This window comes from Centruroides vittatus, unplaced genomic scaffold (assembly GCF_030686945.1).
Source record: "Centruroides vittatus isolate TY-2023 unplaced genomic scaffold, ASM3068694v2 contig_482, whole genome shotgun sequence".
Lineage (NCBI taxonomy): Eukaryota > Metazoa > Arthropoda > Arachnida > Scorpiones > Buthidae > Centruroides > Centruroides vittatus.
Window position 1 is genome coordinate 510,866 of NW_027122272.1, and position 24,847 is coordinate 535,712.

The 24,847-nt window shown below is 29.7% G+C and overlaps 2 protein-coding genes across 6 annotated transcripts in view; one reads left to right on the forward strand and one right to left on the reverse strand.

Annotated features, from left to right (window-relative positions):
• Positions 1–20,849, reverse strand: LOC136977907 (cilia- and flagella-associated protein 298). 2 transcript variants are annotated; one of them, XM_067273500.1, is made up of 8 exons: positions 20,659–20,849; positions 17,540–17,690; positions 11,487–11,654; positions 10,042–10,109; positions 8,466–8,624; positions 7,797–7,928; positions 7,616–7,711; positions 1–230 (listed from the first exon to the last, which is right to left on the reverse strand). In XM_067273500.1, exons 2-8 carry the CDS (start codon positions 17,673–17,675, stop codon positions 123–125), a joined length of 867 nt encoding a protein of 288 aa, XP_067129601.1. In that variant the 5' UTR covers positions 17,676–17,690; positions 20,659–20,849; the 3' UTR covers positions 1–122. The 2 variants fall into 2 exon arrangements, with proteins under 2 accessions (XP_067129601.1, XP_067129602.1); XM_067273501.1 differs by lacking the exon at positions 20,659–20,849 and adding an exon at positions 17,804–17,899.
• The window catches only part of Rsph3 (Radial spoke head protein 3), a 19,987-nt gene continuing 15,917 nt past the window's right edge, over positions 20,778–24,847 (forward strand). For 2 of the 4 annotated variants that reach the window (XM_067273495.1, XM_067273499.1), the window contains exon 1: positions 23,483–23,590. In XM_067273495.1, coding sequence (XP_067129596.1) covers positions 23,511–23,590 — 80 coding nt within the window. In that variant the 5' untranslated portion in view covers positions 23,483–23,510. Of the gene's footprint in view, positions 20,879–23,482; positions 23,591–24,847 lie in introns of those variants that run through there. The other 2 variants (XM_067273498.1, XM_067273496.1) reach the window with 2 other exon arrangements.

Consider the following 24,847-nt stretch of genomic DNA (forward strand, 5'->3'; position numbering starts at 1 on the left):
TTATTATATTTGAATAAAATGTATTTTTATTAACAGAATAAATTTAATAAACTTAACTTAAACAAAGAACAATAGTGTTAATACAATAATGGCATTACATAACTCATTCTTTAACCTGTTGTTCATGGTCTCCATTTGATGTTTTTTAATCCTTGAAAAGACCTCTTTAAGGAATTATTATTTGCCCATTCTGAATTTAAATAGCTATCATCATCAGCTTCTTCAAGTTTCTAATATAGAAAACAAGAAAAAATAAATTTATAAATTTAAGGTTTTATTGTTAATAATGAAAATATTTGAAAGTTTATACTACAAAGTTAATTTAAGAGTAAACATCATATGAAAACTAATTATTTCCAACAAAAATTGGTGATATCTCATTGGTAATTTTCTTATTGTAAAGGAATTTTACTGAATTATAGTATATATCTAACTATTTTTGTAGTGGGAGAAAAAGACTGAACAGAAAATACAACAAAATGGATTATAAATCCATGAAAAATAGTATTACAGGTATCCCTTGATTAACACAGTTAATTAATCTCTATTAGGGATTGCAATCCAGCTGGATTTTTGATGGACAAACATCATTCCAGCTGGATCCAGCACAGATGTATTTTTGGTGCAATAAAGTGTTATCTAGCTAACTATCCAGCAATTTATGGTTTTTTTTAAAGAAATAAAACATTTTTTTTAAAATACTTAAGAAACTTTTATTATTTAAACTGGTCACTATAAATCAGTAAAACATCTTACACATTTAGGTAGTAAACTTAACTTTGGTTCAGTTTAACACTTGAGATAGAGATAATTAACTTTAAATGTTAAAGATTACATTATAATTATAATCTAAGTAAAGTTAAATAATAGCAAAGGTAATACTATGTAATACTACTAATTAATTTATATTAATATATTATAATAATGTAAGGACGGATAATCAGTGGCTAAGTGGCTATCAGTCTTACCAGTTTTCTTATATAGACTCTACATATCAGTCTGAAGTTATTTATAAGTATTTTAATTATTAGTGTTAGTAAAGTAGTGAGTAAGTAATTAGTAGTATTCTAGTAGTTAGTTAGTTATCATCACAATCATGAATCACATACATTCATATCATCATATATCTAAGATACTGATACTCATTAATTTAATTAACTATTTAACTAACTAGGTAGTCTCAGTTTCTCACTAATTTTCACAATAAAATTGCCTAGCCTAGCCCACTAACCACTTATAGAATAAAAGTTAAAAACTCTAACTTAATAGAATTAGAGTAGAAGTTATAAAATATTAGTCTTGTCTTGAATAAATTATTTTAAAGGATTAAATAAAATTAAATCAATCATTTCTGTTATTTTTTTGACTTTTCTGGAAGTAGGATCTCAAGAAACAAATGGTATTGATGTTGTTGTCTCCCAACCTACTTCTTAATGAATTGCATATATATCCTGCTGAGGAGAAGGCCCTTTCTGCCTCTACGCTAGTTGGTTTCAGGGCCATCAAATAATCATAAATCATTACGTGTCACGTGATTCATTGACGTCACAACTGACCATAAATTAGAATTATGCACCAGGACTAGGAGAGGAGTTATTTAACTTATTTAGCGCAAAAACACTTTATTTAGCGAGAGCGAAAAGTCAACTGGCAATTAGATCAGCAGAGGTAAAAGGGCGGGCAGTGCGGTATAGAGAGGAGGTGTAGCACGTGCCACACTGAACGGCAACGTCACTCCCCCCACCGAGCGATAGCGCACATAGCAAAGCGCAATGCCAACAACGTAAACTTTTGCGCCATTATTTAGAAAGTTAATTGAGTATTTGCGGATCTGCAGTGCTGGATCCAGACCTGGTGCTGGATCCAGCTAGATTGCTGGATGAGGGATCCAGCAATTGCAATCCCTAATCCCTATATGCTACTGCATATATCAAAAACGTGTTAATCAAATTTGGTATCTATGTTAAGTACAGACATCTGGTAAAGTCATATTAATTAAAACTTGCTGCAGTTAATTTTGCGTGTTAATCAAATCCCACATTAAGCAAGGGAATACTTTGCAATTTGCATGTAATCAATTGAAAATTAAACAGACAAAGATTTATAATGTAAAAAATTTACAAAAAAGTAGCATAAAAATTAAGAATTAATGAACACAAAATTAAATATTTACACTTTGAAAGTAATTATAAAAGACTTAAAATTAATAATAAAATCACAACATATAAAAAGAGTATAAAGATTTGAATAATTTTTTCAAATCGTTATACTCTTTTGATTAACACGCAAAATTAACACATATATTTGTAAACATAAAATAAGAGAAATATCAGCTAAATTTCGTTACAAGCAGAATTTTATCATGAAAAAATTGTATGGCTCTAAAATTAGGCAATAACAAGTCAAAAGAAAAAAATTGTGCACAGAAATAAGTGCATTATGATCATCTAAAACAGGATTAATTAAACAACTTATGGCATGCAGGCAACTTTGGACCATAAACATACTGCTGGCTGTTAAAAATGCTACACTAGGAAGGAAAGCAAATAGCAGAATCATATTTATTGTACACATACAGTATAATGGGAGAAAGACATGATTAAATTGACAGGTAATTTTGAGGTACAGAGCATGCAGAAATCAGTACCCAGAGCAGCCACCCCTGGCAGCAATAACAGATGAACTCTGGCATAGAGTTGAAGCCAGACTACATCTATTGTACTGGTTGGAGAGTGGTAGCATGCCAGTTTCTCAGTAACAATTGACCACATTTTCAATTGGTGTCAGATCTGGAGAACATGCTGGCCAGGGAAACAGTTGAACACGCTCTGTATTCAGGCAGGTCAGGACAGCATGGGCAACATGTGGTTGTGTATCATCCTGTTGAAAAGTAGCCTGATGGAGGCCTCAAAGATAGGGCACAGCAATGGACCTTAACACAGAAATTATCAGAAATGTAACGGTGGCTGTCCAAATTACCGGGCTCTGTGAACAAGAGGTGACCAGGATGTATACCCAATGGCACCCCATACCATCACACTAGGTGCTGCACCCACATAATGATGATGAATGCAAACTGGCAATGATCATTTCCTTGGTGCCTCAACACACAGATATGGCCATCATGATGATGTATACAGAACAGGGCTTTGCCTGAAAAGATGATGTGATGCAATTCCTGCATCCATATTCGTCATTGAATGCACCATTGTAAGCACGTCTATCCCTGCTGTAGTGTCAAGGGAATCTGTGCATATCCGTGGTGCTGCAGATGTCACACCGTCTGTGCAAACACTTGTTGTTCTGAAAATAACCCAAGTTCCTGACTCAGGGTATGTGACATGGCTGTACGATCCTGCAACACCATGTGGACAAGATGTTTGTCCTCTTGGGTGTTAGTGACTGGGGAATCGCCAAGATCCCACACAGCATTCTGTATGGTCCTCCTGGACCCATCAATTCCATATTCTTGTGACAGTCATGGGATCATGACCAACGCAAGCAGCAATAGTGCACAATGATAAACTGCAGTCCCGGTAGGCTACAATTCTACCACAATCAAACTCTGGCACATGCTGGTAGGTGTTCCTCATTACACGAGGCATAACAAAACTTTTATACAAGCAACCAATGTGTGAATGAGATTTCTGTATGAGAAACTTGCTTTATTATCTTTCCTTTTACATGGATTATAGGTGGCCTTACTCCTACCTGCTTTGCAAGCATGTGTTGAAATGCTAATCATTTGCAAATCCTAGCATGATGTACCTTTCATGCAAATTTCCATTTGTTACATGCCACCTTCATGGTGTAGCAATTTTATTGGCCAGCAGTGTATGTATAATCTGGCCCACGTTTGTTTCAAAATATTTATAATAAATGGAATATCTTAAATTTGTGCTTTGTTTTTCTTATTAATAAAATCAATCATAGGTACAGTACATGTATGTATAAACATTACAATAAATAACACAAAACTGTTTATAGCAATTGCAATTCTTTCATTATATGTCATTTTAATAATCCTATAAATTATGAAGGACTAAAAATAATCTGATCTTGATGTACTGTACCTTAGACATTTTATTTGCCCATCTCTGAGCTAGAGTATCACAAAAAAGATCAAATAATGAAGTCAAAAAATTAATAAAATATTTAGAAAAAGTTGAAGACTGATAACTGATTCAAAGTGGACATATTTCTAGAATGAAATAGAAAATAATATTAGAGAGGATTCCACAAGAATGTAACAACAACAACAAAAAATAAAATGCAAGAATTCTATATGAAACACAAATTGATATCAGGAAATATTGTAAAATGTAATTTGATGATATTCCATCATTTATAGGAAGAAGTAATAATTTCAAATACAGTGGAACCTCGCTTAACGAGCACCTCACACAATGTGTATTTAGCATAACAAGCAAAACAAATTGAAAAAATTTGCCTCGATTAACAAGCGATATTTCACATAACAAGTGAAGAGGAGAGGGGAAGTCCCGAATTGTGCACATGCGGCATGCTCCATCAGTCTGTGTTTAGCATCTTAGTGTCACTTGTAATCACATATTTTTCCAAACTTGTGTTCACACATATTACTTATAAACATCAACAACCATAGCCCGTTATATAATAAACACACCAAACAATATGCCAAATTCTTGGGTCATTGAATTTAATGACTGATTCCAAATTAAATTTTAGAAATGTCTGAATTAAAAATTAACTATTTATAATTATTAAATTTAATACGAGATGGAAACATAACTGCCCAACTCTAGTCAAATTAATTAATTTCTAATATTTAATTATAGCCTTTATATAACCCAAGAATTTGGCATATTGTTTGGAGTGTTTATCAAACATATTAGCAGTGATTTCTTTTTGTTTCTGCAAATCGAATTCTCATTCCAGGATGGTTCATTCCGTGCTAGAAGAAAAGATGATGATGATTCACGCTCCTTAACAGTGTATATTGTACAGTTTTTTTTGAATAAACATTATACATAAAACATTTGAGCATTTTCTCAGCATGGAACGCATTATCATATTTTACATTAATTTCTATGGGAAAAATTGTTTCACTTAACGAGTGTTTTGCATTACAAGTAAGACTATGGAACGAATTATGCTCATTAAGTGAGTACTGTATGTACCACTGTATTTAGATATAACTTTTTTATATTTTTGTTTTAATAATTTTACTTCCTATTGCTAGCTTGGAACCAATCTGTTCTTTCTCTAATTTGCATATTTTGAAATTTGAATAATATATTGTTTCATTTTCCACCTCCATCTTCCCTCAAATCCATTTTAACTCTTATCTCCACTAATGACACTGCTAGAGCAATAATAATTTGTTCTATCTAATCTCACAATACTTCTCTCAAACTTTAAAACTCAATTAACCAAAACTTACAAAAGTGGAGATGGAACAAAGTGTTTCTAAGACAATGATATAAAATTATATAAAATTTTAGAACATTCCATAATTTACTATTAATTAAATATTAAAAAATAATTAAAAAATTATCATAAGCATTTTTTCTAATGAAACAAATAATATTAGTACTCTTATTTCCTTTTCCATACTAGTGCAAATACATCAATCATTTGCAACAATTTTCATGAGCATTTATAGGATATTCATAATTTTAATATTTAAAATCAATTCTGATTTTGCTAAAACTCTAAAACACAAATATTAATTAATGAAAAGAAATAAATTCATAAAAGAGTAAAATATCAATTAAAGTTCAATTAACACATGATTAATAACTTTATGACAAGAAAACTTTGGCACAAGCATTTTTTCAAATAAACTCTATTTAATAACTTTAATTTAGTAATTTCTTATTTTATAGAAACAATACCTACATTGACTAGTATTATGCAATTGAAAATTAAACTGAAATAAAATAAACATAAACAAATATTTGGTTATAGGACAATACTGAAATTCTTTTAAGCCAGCAGATTTATTTAAAAAACAACTATGTAGCATTTTTGACAGCTGTTTTAAAATAAATTTGCCAATTTATGAACTTTATTTTAAATAATGAAATAACCAAATAATTTTTACTGTTAATCATTTAATTAATTCTCTGCCTATTTTTAAGGATAATTTGATAATTTTTACAATATTTAAATGTGTTTTCTATGAAACAAATGAAATTATATCCTGCTTTAACTAATTCATTTTTATTTACTTGCACATAAACATAGTTTGTTTATCATTATATAGTACTAATTATTATGCATCTAACCACAAATAAACTGTAAGCAAAAATAAAGATTTTATTAAAAGTAAACAAAATAAATTTTATTTTTAATAACCAATAATATACTGTATATTTTGTTATATATTAAATACAATATATATTTTATTTAATAACTATTTCTGTTTATTACAGAATATATGAAATTCATACAATCCATAATACCAATTTTCTTTGTCATTAATCAGTACACTAACAAAAGATAAAATTCTTTAACAAGCTAAGAATTGTTTATTAATTAAAATTATTATATGAATTTAAAAACACATCAAATAAAAATTAAAATTATATATACTTTTTTTCATCAAGAAATGTTGATAAATAAGAATATACAAAAAATTCATATAATAATTTTATTATATGAATTTATGGTTATATATAAACCAGTTAGATTACTAAATAGAATTGGAACAAAAACTCATATTTCTGTTGGTTTTGCAAGATTTGCTGAAAGAAATATCATAAAGAAAATTGTTTTTGTTAAAAATTTCGGATAATTCTATTCAAACTGTTTTGTGAGTATCAAATTTACTTCTAGTAAATTAAAGAGTATGTGCTTGAGATTTTGTTTAAAGTTTGCAAGTATTATGCCTTAGAATTCTGAATTATTGGTAGACTTTTCTTACAAATTTAAAAAGTAGTGATAAATAAACTTCTCAAAATAATTTCAAACATCAAATATTATAGTAACTACATAATGTGACAGTAAATGTGTAAATTTGATTAATTTTTCATATAATTCAATTAAAATTCTTTTGTTTTAAATATTAATACAATAGAATCTCATTAATCTGAGCTAATTAGAACCTTAATCTGTTCAGATTGATTGTTCTGGATTATCCAAAATTTTTTCTCAACATAATTTTTATGTTAATGTGGAGTTTCTCAATATATTGTAGTTGAATGAGCCCATTGTATTACATAAGGATGACTGACAACAATCAGTTTTATGAGACTGACAAAATAGGTTTATGGATGTGACAATTTTCAATCTCTTTCCATGAATAAATGTATGATTGTATTGGAAGGAAGAGACATCATTTTCTATTCTAATAATACATTTTTTATTTATTTTGAAGGTTTGTACATATTGCATATTCTGGGCAGTGCTAGGTAAGCATGACAGCCATGCATTTTTGTTAAGAGAAAGATACAGATTTACTTTCGGCCATTTGGTCAAAATCATTGAAGTGACTGGTGGATTAACCAGAATTTTGAACTAAAATGGTTTGGATTACTGAGGTCCTATTGTAATAAATTTCACTAAGTTTAAAATTAGTACACAAGAAAAGATAATTTCATTTGCATGTCACAATTAAATGTAATAATTATACCTTCAATTCTTCTTGTCTTCTATAAGCTTGCATCATTAACTGTTTTTTTTCATCTTCTGTTAAAATAGGTTCTCTTGAAGGCGGGCCTTGTCCTTTCTATTAGGTATTATAACAACATATTTATTATAATAAAATATATAGCAGTGTAATCAATTAAAAACAAACATATATGTAAAAGTACTTTTTGTAATTTGGTAACAATTTTAGTTTTTTCATTGGTTCCTACATAATCTTTTAGCTTCTTCCCTCGTTGGATTTCTTTACCAGCCCACCAAAGTTGAGCTAAATTTTCTTCTATTACTTCATTTGATGCCTAGATATAAATATCCTAAATTAGAATTTCAATAATCAATATTCCATAAAATATGGATTTTATAGATTTTCTTCTTATAAATCTAAATCACATTTTAAAACTGTAATAATAAATTTTTGTAGAAAATTGATAATTTATAATAATACACTAATAAACGAACAGTAGTGAAAAGTTTAATTTGGCAAAAGCAAAAAATTATATGCCCTATGTAATTATTTTTTGTAGGCTGTGTCAAAGTTCAGGAATACCACATTAACATCATGAAAATTTTAGAATTATAGTTTGGCAAATAAACATGTTTTAAATGTTATTATTTTTGTTTTCATTATCTATCACTACTAGCTATAAAAAAAGATCAATAATTCTAAATTTGGTCATAAATAAGATTTTTCAAATAAAAGCATATTCTTTTAAACACACTTTTTTTGTTTTTCAAATCTTTCTTAATGTAGAAGTTTTTTTTTTTAAAAAATGAAAAAAAATAAGACTATCACAATGCAGCTATCTTATAAAATGTGAAAGTTACATATAGCTTACCTGTGTTCCTGACAAATCTTCTTGGTTTTCTAATTCTAAATGTATTGGTTCATATGGTGGTAAACCCATTGGATAAACTATCATCACTGCTCCACGTAATATATCCAATGCATCTTTTATAACTATTTGGTTTAAAGATATATCTGATTGCACAAGTTTCTGAAAAATAGATATGTTCTATATATACAGTTTGAATTGTATTTACAATTCTAATTAATATTCACAAATGTTTCTCTTGCTATTACATAACAACATAATAATTTATCTATAAATATTACATTTTGTATAAATAAATCATTCCACACTGCTTGTTAAGGTTACCAAGAATTATTTATAAAAATGCTTTTGGCTTTTGTTAAGCCATTTTCAATTTACTACATTTCAAAAAGGTACAGAATTCTATTTTCTATAAATAATATATAGCTTAGAACTTTCAAATAGACAATTTAAATTACAGTTGTGTCTGTTTCAAATAAACAATTATTTATAACATTAACAAGTAGTGTAGGATGTTTTTATTTATCAAAATGATGCCAAGTTTCATAGATTTTAATTAATCTTTTAATTCAGTCTTATGATTTCTAAAAATCTAATTCTTAAAAATAAAACATTTAATGTATGACTAATCATATTAAGTGGGTAAGGAAATAAGACCAGTAGTGGAAATTCTGGTCTTATTGATTCTGGCATGAATAGGATATTGAAACACTTAAAAAGTGTATAAATTGAATATTTATTAATTGTAATTATTGTATTTATTCTAATAGTAAATGCACTGTCTATAAAAATAAGGCTTATTGTAAAATAAAAACTTGTACATTCTGTTCAGCATTGCCACTTTTACTGTATGTTGAAATAGTGTGTGTGTGTGTGTGTGTTGTCTGTTACATTGATTTAACAACAAAGTGATAAAATACTAGTTTTATTCCATTAATACTCTTCCTTGAATAACAGTCACACCCAATTCCCAAAGAACAGAAATAGTATTAATAGTACTCCTGTGATAGTAGGTGCACTCTAATAAACAGCACAGCTGCAAGATGAAAAAGTCATAGACATTGCACTGTTTATTAGAATAAATACATTATTATTATTAATTAGCAGTGATTCATCCAGTGTTGTTAGCCTGTTATTCTTTGCAGTAATGTCTTTAACTATTAAAGAAATGCTAGCAATTTAAAGCACTATACAATAAGCAAATAACAATTAAATTGATAAATATTTAACATTTAAAACACTGGTTAAGATTGATAATGATAACTGATAATGAAGGCATCTAATATATGACATGAGACTGACAGTACAAAGAGATAGCTTAAAAATGGCTATATATCTTGAAAAGAACAATGATAATAATTAACTTAATTTCGGATTGCAATAAGCAAAATTTTATAAGTGTATTTTAATTTGTATGTTTGACATGCTAATTCAGATTAGCATAATGATTATATGACTAATAAAAAAATATCCATGATTACAATAAGAGGATTCTGCTTACTATTATTTTTGATTCTTAAAAATAGTTCTTTAGACAAATAATTGCAATATTAAAAATTACAAATTCTCTTATACTTACTCGTGAAATTTTGGCTTTTGCTTCACTAGCAGTTTTATTTAAAACTTCTGCCATTTTGTCATTTGGAGCTAATTTTAAAAAATAAAAATAAAAACTGTATGCATGTATAAAAGAATAACATTTTTTACTTAAAGTATTTCTCTATATCAAGAGAAAATTTAAAATATTTTGATAGAATTTATTACAAGTTAATAATTACTTGTCATTTATAGAAACAACAAGAAAATAATAAAACTGTTTATAAAATTAAACTGTTAAACTTCATAATTTTTCTGAAAAATAATCAGCATGTACTGTACACATTTGTCTCCTTTCATTTTCTAATCCAATATCATCACTAATATCAGTTTTACAATTTTATCTGAGATTTACAAAAGTTTAAGTTAATAAATTAATTACTATTTAATTTTTATGTTTTCTTTACATTTATTCTGATAGAAATTTATTTTTGCTTTTTTGTATTCTATTCTGTTTATCTGCTCAGAAAATTTATGCATTTAGTTTCTTTTATCTTTTGATATCATCAGCAATCTAATTTGGCATGATAGCATATATAAGATTCTAGAATTAGTTAATTACAAAAATTCTATAAAATTTTTTCATACTATAAGATTTATCTTTGATTTTATATAAAAATATAGAATTATAGCACTGCTACCCAGTTCACTTGTATTACCAAACAATCTGCCAGATTATTTATTGGGCTATATTAACCACATCAAGAATATTTGACACCTTTGAGATGCTATCACATGCCTTCTGCAGAAAATTTTTTTTTTTTCTTTTTTTGAGTAGCAAGTTTCTTCATTGTGTACTTTGGAGCAGATTTTCCCTTCATAAGAATCCCTTGATGTTCCTTCAGAATCGGCAAACATGTCTGCATAAAATTTTAAACTTCCCAATTTTCTAAGCATTTGTCCAACTTTTTCTGAGGCATCTTCCTCCAATTAGTTCCTCTTCTTTTCAGTTATTTTCCTCCTTTTTTAACCATTCCTTCTTTCTGAAGATTTCCCTTGCTCTACTCTTGAAATAATGCTATACACCATATGCCATGGAACTTCCATTGCAGAGAAATGCTATAAGATATAAGAACTGTATAAAGTTTTCTGTTTTTGCAATTTTTAGTATAAAATCTGTCAAATTTGATTCAATCAGAGTTCATTTAGATGCCTTCCATTTTTATAATGGAATGTTATTTACATAACCTTTTCAATAAATGGAATCAAAAACATTCTAGAAAGAATGTATGTTGTTTCATGCACATGTGCAATTAGTCAAAATTAACAGGAAAGGCTATTGAAATTTTTGCAATTTTTAGGATACATATCTATAATTTGTAAAATATCTAAAATTTTTGTTGTTTATTACAGAAAATAATAAACATTTTTTAGAATAATGAAAGTAAGGACAAGAAGCAATGGTCCTAAAAAATTATAAATTACAACCTTTTCCATTTCTTCTTCCTATAGGATCTTTGTTTTCAATGAAGCCACCACTAGGAATACATTTTTCACCCCATTCATCTTTAAGTTTTAATTCTTCAATTTGTTCTTCTGTCAATCCCTGCATATTTGGTGGCAGAAATATTCCATGTTTAGATAATTCTTCTATTTCTGAAAAATCAAATATTAATTATTAAGGTTTTCTAAAGGAAATTATAAAGAAATCTTACTTTTCTTATTCATAATTACTTCAATTCAATTTTTGATTTTAGAAAAGAAAGATAGAAAGTATATTTTTAGATGTGATAGTAATTATGAAGAATTAATAAAAATAAATGAAATTTTAAAGTAATTTTAAAAAGTTGAACAAAAATTCAATTAAATATGCATTTTATTCATAAACTAGCTTGTTATATCCACTTTTCCCAGGTTTATAAAGTACCTTTCACAGTAATTATATCCAGCATTATTAAGCCCCCCATGTCAAAAATTATGTGGTATATTATCATATTTTATAAGTTAATGGTTAGCATTGTTTCCACTAACCCTATCGTTTATAATTTTTTACTCATTTTCTAAAATATTTTTCTCATGGCGAGTTTTGGGCGAGTGTGAGGTCACCCACCCCGTGTCAAAGGTGAGAAGGACAATTTTTCGGCATTCGAGGGAGGACTACGAGAGGAGGAACACGTGCAGAGAGGGAGAAAGTCAACCGATAAAGAAAAGAACAAAAGAGGGAGATCCAGAGTTGTGTTTGAGGACTGGAGTGATCAAGAAATAAAGTAGTTTTTTTATTTGGATGTTTCGTCCCACCGAAGGAGTTCCACGTGGTCAGGTTATGTCCTTTCGTTAATCGTAATAGACTTCCTAACTCGCCAAACAAAGAAGAGGGGTCTTCTTATGACACAACTATCCTATACTTCCTTTTTTTTTAATCTAACTAACATTAGTCCTAGTCTAATTTAAGTAGGTTTAATTAGTACTGTAACGCGATTAAAACCGATTGTGAACCAACCGCTTTCGGGGCTTGAATGTTCAATCCGTACTACACACATTGTGGACAAAAGAAAAAATAATCGGCTTAGCCTTTGTAATTTACGTCGACAAACGAATAAAATTGTTACTATTATCGCTTATTTGTAATACGTGTGTATCTGTAATATTATTCATATAACGTGGTTTTCTTTAACCCGTCACACCACATTATATCCAGCATTATTAATCATAAATTTCAAAAATGTATGTGGTAAAATCCATTTTAAGAACATTAACAGAATATCTATTAATGACATAGGAAGTATATCCTCATATATAGCAAGTTTATAGAAAAGTTATTAGAATTAGTTTGGTTTATTTAGTTATGTAAGTGATCTGCCAAGGAGGATGCCTCCCAGGAGGACTTTTATGGGAAATTAGTCCCTATTTAGCTGTTACTAACATGAAAAAAACTCAGAAAACTCCATGTGGCCAGCCCACTGGTGATGCACAAACCCACAACCAACTGCCAGTGTTCAGTGGTGTTATCCACTTGGACATAATTTGTTCTAGTAGATCACATTTGTTCAGTCAAGTACTGAGTGATTTTTCAAATTTTGAGCTTGAATACCGAATTGTTCCAGTTCAGAACAGTTTGAGTACTGAGATATCGTTGAGTCTGATGTTATACGGCAGTGTTGTTAGCTTTTATAGTCTGCAAGTAAGAATAGAAACAGAATATCCGCAAATGATTAAACTTATACTGTTTACTTACAACTTTAAAAAAAAATTTTTTTTAAATTACCGCCAGGGCTATAATTACAGAGAATGTGTCTAAGCAGTTCAAAAGAATCCTTTCTTTTAAACAGTTTAACACTATTTACTGTATATATAATATGTGGTTAGCCAAATGCTTTCCCCACTTTTTTTACATAAAGAAATTTGTAGATGTAACATCTGTAAAATACAGCCTATAGCCCAGATGCATTCAATCTCTTCAATCTGTTTTTATGGTCTCTGTTTCTCACTAACATAAAGTCAATGGCAGATTATGGTATTACCGTAGGGATGATGACCACACCCTCTTTTAGCCAAAATTGCCAACCAGTTGGGTAAAACACATTCTTATACACAATTTATTTAATTTATCAAGAAATTTAAGATCAATAATCTCAAATTTCATGAAAATAAACTAAAAAACTAACTCTTTCGAAAACTGAATAAATGTAAAACACTGCTTTATTGAATCAAATATATATAATTAGTACTGTTAAATAGTGTGGGAATCCAGGGTTAATAATTTAATTTGGTAAATTATATAACAAGATTTTGTTCTAATTAACTGATAGAATTTTATTTGTTTTGTAAAAATTGTATGAAGTTGAAAAAGGAACTCCGTGTTTAGTTGGAGAAAGATAACATAGTTCCTTCAAAGACGATAGCTTAATGTGGATTTTTCACACTATCTACAAAACTGTCCAACTTCCATCATGCATTGGAAGTGTGGAGGGCTTATTTTAAAGAATTTGATTGAAGGAAAATTTCTTATGAAAGGTGACAGGTTACCTCTAAATGTCAGCCAGCTTGAATTTGCTTAATGCAACTTATATAGAGAGGTTTCATGTCGACATCACGAGTGACGTCATGAGCATGTGCAATTGTCCAGCGCCATCTTTGTGACTGTTTGTGAACTTGTTTACGTTTTGTGTGTGTTCGCGTGCACTTTAACTGGAGTTCTTGTGTTGTTTTTGTTTCGTCGCAAATATCACTATGGTGATTTGTTGTGTAATTGGGTGTAATGCTAGTTCACTCAAGAACAAAGGAACATCATTTTTTAAAATTCCCGTCATTATTTGTCATCAAGGATCCCAAACTGAGAAGCTTTCACGACGAAGGCAAACTGCATGGCTCTCGAGAATTAACCGGAAAAATTTCATTACGAATAAAGTGAATATTAATACAAGAGTTTGTCAGAAACATTTCATTTCAATATTTACGTTAATAAACACTAAGTTATATTTTAAAACCTAAAAGAGTTTACTGATTTGCTTATATTAATTTAGTTAGGTATAAGTGCATTTATGAACGAATAACTAATGTAATTTCAGGATTTAGCTAGTGCAAACTTATAAACATTACACGTTAAAACTAAAAGCAAGTAGGCTTATTATATGCTAGTTTCAACTAGAAAATAAAGGTACTGAACAATTTGAATTAAAAAATTTCCACAGCTGTTTTTAATTAGACTTACTTTCAGACAAAAATTCTTAGTTAAGAAATACGTAAAAACACGAGTTTAAACAAACAAAAGAAAACATATCTTTCCAAGCAATATACTTGCTGTTATTCATTACTTTTACTTTTATATCAGGAGAAACCCAGCCACTTGTTAAATAGTTATGGGCCTCTAAAGATTTATAAGCTTTCATTTGTGACAGGGTGTAGAAATTTGTTGTCAAAACCAAATAGTTTATAATGTCACCAAATTCTACTTTCGGCCACAACTCTTGATCTACGACGAAGTCTGATAAACTGACTTCGTATGGATCGCCTTGAAATAATGAAATTTTCTCTTCATACAGAGCTGCATCTCGTCCTGTTAGACTGCTAGAATAGCCCACAAGAAAAGAATCTTTTTTAACTTAATCCATGATAATAGAACTGCAGTATTTTTGTACGTTTAAACTAAAAAGAGACGTCGAATAACAGACCACGTGCAAGCTAAGCGAGCGAAAACTACCACAAAAATGCGTGAATGGGCGGAGCAAATGAGTGTTTTATCATGTGACATGCGACCTTGAAACCTCTCTATAGTGTAGCTCAGCTCACGATGTCATTGACCTTTCACGAGGCAAGTTATGGTATCCAGTTGTACTCTCCTGAAGACATCAGCTCATCTCTCACATGGAAGACTGAATGCCATTAAAATAATATAATTATGTAAACTCTCTCTCTAGGCACATAATGATTTAGTTAGCGAGATATTAGTTTGCATTCCCTTTTAAAAGAAAGAATTGTAAATTAGATATTTTGTTATCACCCTAATATGTTTTAATCATATTAATTTATATAGGCTCTATCATTGTACTTGTATATAAAGGTCTTTATTAATTTTACTAAATAAATATATTTTAATCATTTAAATCATTTGATTTTCCTGTGCCTAACTCCATCGTCTAACCCACTTTAGAAATAGCCCTTCCTTAAATTCCAGAAGTTTAATCATAGTTTCACTCGTGTCTTAGTCCATGTAATTGACTAAGTGGAGTCAGGAATCCTGATTTAAAGATTTAACTGATCTCTCAGAAAATAAACGTCATCATAAAAGTGCAATGGTTAACGCCATTGCAGGTTTATGATGACTTATCAGAGTCCCAAATATCTCAAAATAGTATTTCTTGTCTGCTAAAATTGACATTGGCCTAATTACTTGAAACCAGTCAATTTTATTGTTTTATTATAATAACTAGTTTACTATATGAAGCGTCAATTGCCATAATGTTGTTTAAATGCCAAAAAACAAACTTTTCAGGAGAGAGAAAAAACACTTTTTCTAATGAACAAACTTTAATGAAATGCTAGAGAAAATATATTTTAAAAACAATTTACACTTTGGAATAAAACATTGGGTTTAATTTCAAACACCTAAGTATGATGGTAAGGAAACAAAAAAAAAGTTTAAAAAACAGGTTAGAGCCATAACGTTGTAAATGCAAAAATTGTGCAAGTGCATAAAGTTGTAAATACCAAAACCAATTGCAATCATAAAAGTAATGTTTCTACAGCTGACAAATAGTTTTGAATACCAAAAACTTACATTTAAATTATTAAACACAATTTACAAATTCAATATCAATTTTAACATTAAAAACTGGCAATAATCTATTAGTGACTGCTTCCTGGCTTCAACAATGTTGGGCCCACAGTTTTGGTACTTGAACTGGGCTGTGATCCTTATCAATTGTAATATAGCCTAATTATGATAAATAAAGGAAAATATAAACAATAAGGTATTAATTTAGTGTAATAAAAGTTAAAATGTATTTAAAAACTTCAAATCTGAAAGATTAATGGAAGACCAAATATCATTTTGAAATATCAAATAATAAGGTGATACAGGTTAACTATTAATAAACTGACATTCAGTTATCCGGTTCTGCATAAAAAACTCACTGCATTACAAATTGGAACAACAAAATGATGTAAATGTAAATTGTAACATTTTACGTGCCAAAAGTCACGTGGCTTGCACTTTGGCACTTAAAACGTTATGGCTTGCACATAAATTCATCTTCAAAATATAGCCACTTAGAGTGCCACTATCGCCACAATGTTTTTTTGTAGGAACAAACATTGCATTTAAAATTCATTTCTTCAATAAAATGTATTTTGAGAAAAATGGCATTTACAACCTTATGGCATTGCACGCTTCATATATTCTGTAGTTTTGTAAAAATAAACTAGTTTTGCTATTATTAACGTCAAAAAACCAAAGCAAGCAACATTTTAATGCAAATCATTTACACACAAAATTCAACTGGGAGACTTTGTACTTTGCACATTCCACATCCTGTGTTCTGTCAAAGTAGTCTGTTATCCGATTGAAAATACGAAACACCAAAATAATGCAAAATTGGTCCATGTATGAATGATCAAACCTTATTATCCATAAAGAAATAACAACAACAACAACAACAACAACAAACATTGAAATATTGCAGGAGGTGGAAACAGATAACAGAAATGAGCATCACCAAATCTGAAGATGAAGGAAACAAGACAGATACCTCGAGGAGAAGCGAATGACATAAACGATGCCTTACTCATCTCCAGGACTGCAAATTAACAAGTTAAGAAATGCTAACCAATTAATTACACGACTTTTAAATTAAAATCGGGAGCAATTATTAGATATCATTTCTCGACTGTTAAATTGATGTCCCGGTTTCTTGAAGTAGACTAAATTTATTGTTTTATTACATTGTTTACTTTATATTCTGTAGTTTTGTAAAATAAAGTGGTTTTCCACTCTAACAGTACTGACACTACTTCATACAGGTATTTATTGATACAAAACATACCTCCAACAATCCTTCCAACTTTTAATCTTCCATTGTAGATAGCAACAATATCACTTAGTATCACACTTGTTTCAGCATCAGTCACAGTTTCATAAAGAAACTGACTCTCATCTCCATTTTTGACATGTATCTTCATTTTCTTCAAGTTTTACTAAATGAAAAATGAATAACAGTAGTATTAATTAAATATCTCAAAGTCTAAAGCTGCATTGATATAATTTATATAATGCAATTTAACTAATTATTTTATAAATTTGAAAGCACCATTATAAAATATCTACCAATCAACGTAATTCTGTTGTGAAGATTACGACGCCATCTGGTCTACGAAACTAGAACTACTCCAGCATAGTAATCCGCCATTTTGTTTCTTACTAACATGTAAGAGATCAGAAACGCGTGTTTCCATTGATTAAATAACTTTCTTAAAACTGAAATTTAAAGCTAAATAATAATATTTTAACTTGCTTATTTCTGCAATGAATCAAAATTTCCGATATGAAAGATCCTTTTTCTATAAAGATAAGGTCATCAACTTTTTTATAATGAAAAGGAGGACACATAAATTGAAGGAAAAAATATTGTAGATAAAAGAAACATTTTATTCATTGCAATGATAATACACTATAATAATCTCTACTGCATGCGCAGTGGCGTAGCTAGCATGGGTGACACCCGGGGCGGATATCGTGGTGTCACCCCAAGTCATACTGTGGGTGTCACCCTTCTTAACTGTTTTATAAAACAGTATCGGATTATTGAATTGTAATATGCCCGCACTCGAGCAAACTTGAACGCTATATCGAATAAGCGATATTATCACATAGGTTTATATTGACTAGCGTGAATCCGTTGACTTATTTTTTTTAGTCATGGGTTGTTGTGTCGGTCGAACTTTCCATGACTTAATGTTAAAGCGCGTTGTCAAGGTTTATTTCGCGACTTATTTTTTCACAGTCGGGTGTCGAGGGAGGACAGAACTTACAAAAGGAGGAGGGTTGGAAACTTTAATAAAGAAATATTAATTTACTATAATATATATATATAGTAAATTAATTTTTCTTTACAATACATTCACTAATTTGAAAGTCTCTAATTACATTTGTCTTATGCAAAATCATTTTTAAATATACTTGATTTAATTTTTATACTTAAAAACATTTCTTCACTGTTAAATTTTAGCAATTTAATAAAGGAAATAGTAAACGCAGTTTTTTAAATATTTTTTTAAAAAATAATTTCACAAATTTCATACAATGATTAGCAATATATTTTGATTTTATTGAATTAAGATGATCGAAATCGTACGCCATTAAAACTGTCATTTTATTTTCGTTTAATCTTTCGCCCTGTGAGCACTAAAAGAACCTTTTAAATCACATTTATCATGGATTCGGCCAGAACCACAATGGGGGCAGCATGTTTGTGACGGACGAAACTCGACATATCCGGAACAATTTCGGAACCCGTGTAAAATGTCTGAAAATGGCTGATCCGCATTGGATCCCGGATTCCCATATTTCTTATTTCCAGGCCATCTATTTCTTCTGTTGAAATACTATAGATAGAATGAAACCATTGGGTCAATCCAATCGACTACTTGTAAAAAAAATTTATGTAAAGCTGAATCTTAGATTTCTCTAGCATATTTTGATATTTTCTTTCAGTATATTTTAATTTTGTATTTCTCAAAAAGAGAGTAGATACCAGATTTTACAGCAGCTCCTTTACAACTCCAGTTTATTATAACTACCATAAACTTCTGTTGCTACTGAATGAAATGCTATATTCAGGGAGCAATTTTTTTTCTTGATATTTGCTTTTCTTGTATAAAACAATGGTATTTTATACGAGTAAATTCATTTTAATAATTCGTTTCAAAGAGGTAACTACAACACGCGCCCAACGAGATGGTCCTAGTCAAGGACGGATCTAACTTTCTGAGAACCTTAAAGTTTTTCAGACCCCTTTCTTTAAAATTTTTAGGGAATAAATTTTATGCAAAAAGCAATATTTTATTAACCGTTATTAATTGTTACAAGCATTAAGTGAAAGCTAAATAAAGCATAAAACACTAATCTTGAGAAACCACAAGGGGCTGAGTGGATAAAACCACTGAACTAGTGGTTGGTCGTGGATTCGCGTCTAGCCAACAGTCTGGCCACGTGTAGTTTTCTGGGTTTTTCACGTTTGTAATACCTAAATAAAGGCCAGTTTTCCTTATAAAATACTTCCTCCCTCGGGAGATCGCCCACCTGTCGCGCTGCCGCAAACAAACTGAATCTTGAGTCTTTTTAACCAGGTGTGTGGAAGTACTCGAACTTTAGAGTATTCCCCGTGCAGGAACAAAATGAAAAGAAACTTCAATGAAATAAATCACTCACTCTATGACTCCAATGCAAGGAACTTAAAGTTTATTTCAGTCCTTCCAATCACTACTCTGTCCCTTCGCTATAACAGACACTAAAACAAAAGAAACAACACACACAAAAAAACAATCTCGCGACTCTACCGTCTACACGTCTATTCTCTCTTCTTTCTTCCGAAAAAGTCCTTCTTCTTCCCTTGAGCATGCGCGATCTCCTTCCCCCTCTCTGTTTTTCTTCCGAAAACGCGGCCCATCCTTTCTTTACCCTGCGGCCCACCCAAGGATCACGCAATAGAACACGTGATCTTTGGACCACATATCTCCCCTTCTCCCATTAACTTTTACAACAGGAAGCTTTTACGCTATGAGTGCCGCTCCCTTCTTTACACTGTGAACCACCCAAGGGGTTGGTTACGAGTCGGTTAGGTAACAGAACACGTGGTCTTCAGACCACACAGGTTTCAAAACTGTGCAGTAGCAGGGACCAGTGTATTTACTAAGTGAAGGGAACAGATTGACGAATCTGTGACAAAGTCACCGTGCATTACCAAAAAGGGGCTCTCAAACTTTATAAAACTTCCAGATCCCAACAGAGTATCGCGCATTGCCTGGCGATGATATATGAGACGATCTGCAGGTATAAGAAACTTAAATTATATGCTGGCAGTGGCTATATATTCTATTAATAAATATATTTGAATTTCATTGGAAAAAAATAATATTAAAAATTCCTTAATTCCTTATTACTTACTTTAAATGAAATTTTGTAATTAAAAGCCGTAAGGTTTCTCTAATCCACCCATTCGATGTTTTCTACAAACAATTCTCGGTCGTCATAGCAACGTTTATAAAACTGTTGCTATGACGACCGAGAATAATAACATTAATAGCTAAAGATAAAATTTGTGAAATTTATTCGAAAATTTTAGACGAAAAAAGATTGTTTTTTTAATTTTAAAAGAAAATATTAGGTAAATGTTATTCGTGTTATACTTAAATCGAACGTATCGCCTAGATTTTCATGTAAAAAAGTACGTTTTAATTCTAATTATCTATTTTTCTATTGTTTTATTTTATATTTTTTCTTATTCTCTATGTTTATTTTATATTTTTTCTTATTCTCAGAATGGGGACTGTCCGTTAATTACTTATACAGTGTTTGAGGGCGCTTCTAACTCCCCCTCTTAAACTTTACACGTGCTCGAACGGTTCCAACGATGTTTTTGTATTATGTGTTCCGTTTCACATGCTCTAGTTCTATTGTTCCTGCAGATACTAAATGTTAAAATATTATTTATTTACCTGAACTTTATAGTTTAAATCGTACTTTAACACCCCCGAAAAACTGAGTTTTGCTTTAGTTTAAATTAATATAATGTGGTGTACTTTCGTTTATCTTAGTTCACCATACAGGCCAATTTAAAAAAAAAACTGCTGTTCGGTTATGCAATGTTATTTAATTCATATTTTTAACTTTTTGCAACACATTTTATATTAAAATTTAATAGTTTATGGGAAGGGAAATTCGTTTGTATCTGGCAATTGATGACTGGGAAGGAGGGGGATGATGAAATTAAAAATGTGAGATTCACGGGGACCTGGACATCATTCCAATGTTTGTTCTTTATGTGCTATTGTAATATAAAATGCTTAACAATAACTATTGTTCTTTATTTTGTTAAAAAGTGATATATCTATAGAAAAATTCAAAAATAAATTTTCAAATAATTTATTTACTTGGGGACCATATAAATTTCTCCCCCCAGCCTAGCTACATCTCTGGATGCTCCTTAGGGAGGGTCGGTCTTTGATGATGTATGTAAGATTGTACATGTTGCCTATTTTTCTCCCCAGTTATCACAAAATTGAAAAAATTCTTGAACATATATATAATATGTTGATTTATTAAATGGTTTTGAGTTGGTAACGTTTACAAGTTTTGCCTGATGATATAATTATGGGAAGGGAGTACCTCTGATGACTAATGATGAGGGAGTAGAAATGAAAAAACAGACAAATTTCTGCTGATGTAATACTTTCTTCTATTTGTACAGTATTTATAAATTCATATATATTGGAAATATATAAACTTATGCCATTTTCATTATAATTTTATGAATTCTTCAAATGATAAATTTTATTTTATTAAATAAGGTGAATTTTCAAAGAAATATTTATCCCAAAATTTGCAATACCATATAAATCTAGATCTATTTTCACTTTATTGAATAAATAACTGATCTTAATAGAAATAACAATTAATGTCATTTGAAATGGCACAACTGAGATCATTGAAATGATATTAATCAATTTTAAAGATTGATTATTGTTTGATACTATTTAATGTTAACTGTTTTGAATTAATATTTCTAACTGTAAATGACATAAACATTTAACTTTAGTGATTGTCAAATTATATTTATTAACATCAAATGAAATGAATTGATAGTTATTATTTATGATGTTTCAGTATTAATAGTGAATTGTTCCAAATAACAATACAGTTCATAATAGTATCAGTTTACATTATTTCAAATTCATTTAATCAATTTGAAATAAAATGTTTTCAGCTTAATCTAACATTTTTCTTTTTTCTTCTGGAGATAAGTTTAAATTTTTGGTAAATCAAATTACTTTGAATTATTACATATGATTATCAAGTGGTAGTCTCTTTAATCCGATTAACGGTAGACTGTCTCACAGCTAAACAGGTTTAATAACTCTTTTATTGGCTTTTTACATATACATTTCGGATCAGTGTTATCATTCCTGATCCCTCCTCAGTGCTATAAAAAGAAAGGTCTTATATCAACACAACTAACGCGAGTAAGAAAACAATAAAATTCTAAAAAAACCTTCTCCAGTACCTTTAAGTTCTTCATATACTCCCCAACACCCATACAGCACTCTTCGAGTTCTGTTTACATATCCGTTTTGCAATATTGTTTATTTCCCTTTGCAAAACGGATATGTAAACAGAACTCGAAGAGTGCTGTATGGGTGTTGGGGAGTATATGAAGAACTTAAAGGTACTGGAGAAGGTTTTTTTAGAATTTTATTGTTTTCTTACTCGCGTTAGTTGTGTTGATATAAGACCTTTCTTTTTATAGCACTGAGGAGGGATCAGGAATGATAACACTGATCCGAAATGCATATGTAAAAAGCCAATAAAAGAGTTATTAAACCTGTTTAGCTGTGAGACCTCTACCGTTAATCGGATTAAAGAGACTACCACTTGGTAAACATAAAATACAGCTACTAAAGAAAATTTAATATTACATATTTGATATTAATTGCTTTTTTTAAATTCATTATAAGACATTTTAATTGATTTCAAAAAATTTAAATTAGTTTTAATCGATGACTGTAGATATCAAATAATAACTAAGTTATTATATCATATCAAACTGTTATACAAAGTACCAATGAACACCAAATTATTTGACATATTTCTATAACTTAACACTCAAAATCAAATGATTTTGAGTGATTCTGCAGGTTTTTTTTTTATTTATATAAATATGTACAGAATTATTTTGTATAATATATGAAAATATTAATGTAAATGCAATATTTTCAGTTTACAAAAGCAGTTACCCATACATGATGTCTACATTTTTACATAAAAATTACACAGAGTCTAGATCAAAACCTAACAGAAAGTTGGGTATTCCAAAAGAAACGTAAGTATTTAAATTTAAAAATATATATATTTGCATTAAAGTATAGGCTATTAAGATAATCTTGAAAAGATTGAACTCTTTCTGTAAATATTATTTTCCATATCTTATCAAAAATCTAAAGAAATATAAAATATTAAACTAATTACCAATACTAAAATGCTTACTTCAGGAAACCAACTCTTTAATTGAATAATAATAAACATTTTTGTCCTGATCCAGGACAACTTCAACTTATAATTCACAGAAAATAACTACAGATATTGTTGATCTTTAAAATTAAGTTAAAATGTTTCAAGTTTAAGTTAAATAGCAATGATATCTATATTTGTTTTATATGAATTGTAGGCTGAAGTTGACCTGGAACAGGACAAAAACTTTTATTATTATTCAATTAAAGATTTAGCTTCCTAAAGTAAGCATTTTAGTATTGGTAATAAAATAAAAATAAGGTATTACATGAGACGCGTGTGTGTTCGTCTTGTTGACCCAACCTGACCTTAAAGGTTGGGTCAACAAGACGAACACACACGCGTCTCATGTAATACCTTATTTTTATTTTATTTTTTTCCTTTAACGGTTCGCTCTGTCACATTAGTTATTCAGTCCCACACCTGAAGAAGAACTCCCAGCAGTTCGAAAACGTTTGTGGTGATTAACATCCTTTAATTTTTTATCTTTTTATATCACACTGGTTATAGGTTCTAAGAGTGCAGTATTTTACACATCCCAGTGTTCTCCAGTGCAGTTTAGTGTATTTTTAATTGTGTTGCGAAAACTATTATTTACAGCCATTCGTGAAGTTTCGTGAGAGTTTTTTTAATGCGTTTTTTATAATGCGGTCCCTATCCCGCATAAAAACAGTTTGACTATATATATAAGGTCTGTCCCATAAGTTTAGGTAAAATGATTTTTCTTGAATAACTTTTAAAGTACTGAACTTTCAATTGATATTGATTTAATAAGTGAAATGAGATCACAATACATCACATTAAACATTATTAAAAAATAAATTTAACAATTTAATAATTATTAAGATTCTTACAAAAACAGAAATTTTGCTGAACATTGCTGTCCCAAAAGTTTAGGTAAATTTCAAAAATTATATCAAAAAACATTTTTACAGCTAATTGTGTTTTCATTATTTTTAATAACATCATACATACGTTATGATTTGGCATTGAATTCACAAGAGTTTGTAACAGTTCTGGTTTCAAGTTATACCATGAATTTTCAATTGCACATTTAAGTTCTGTAACA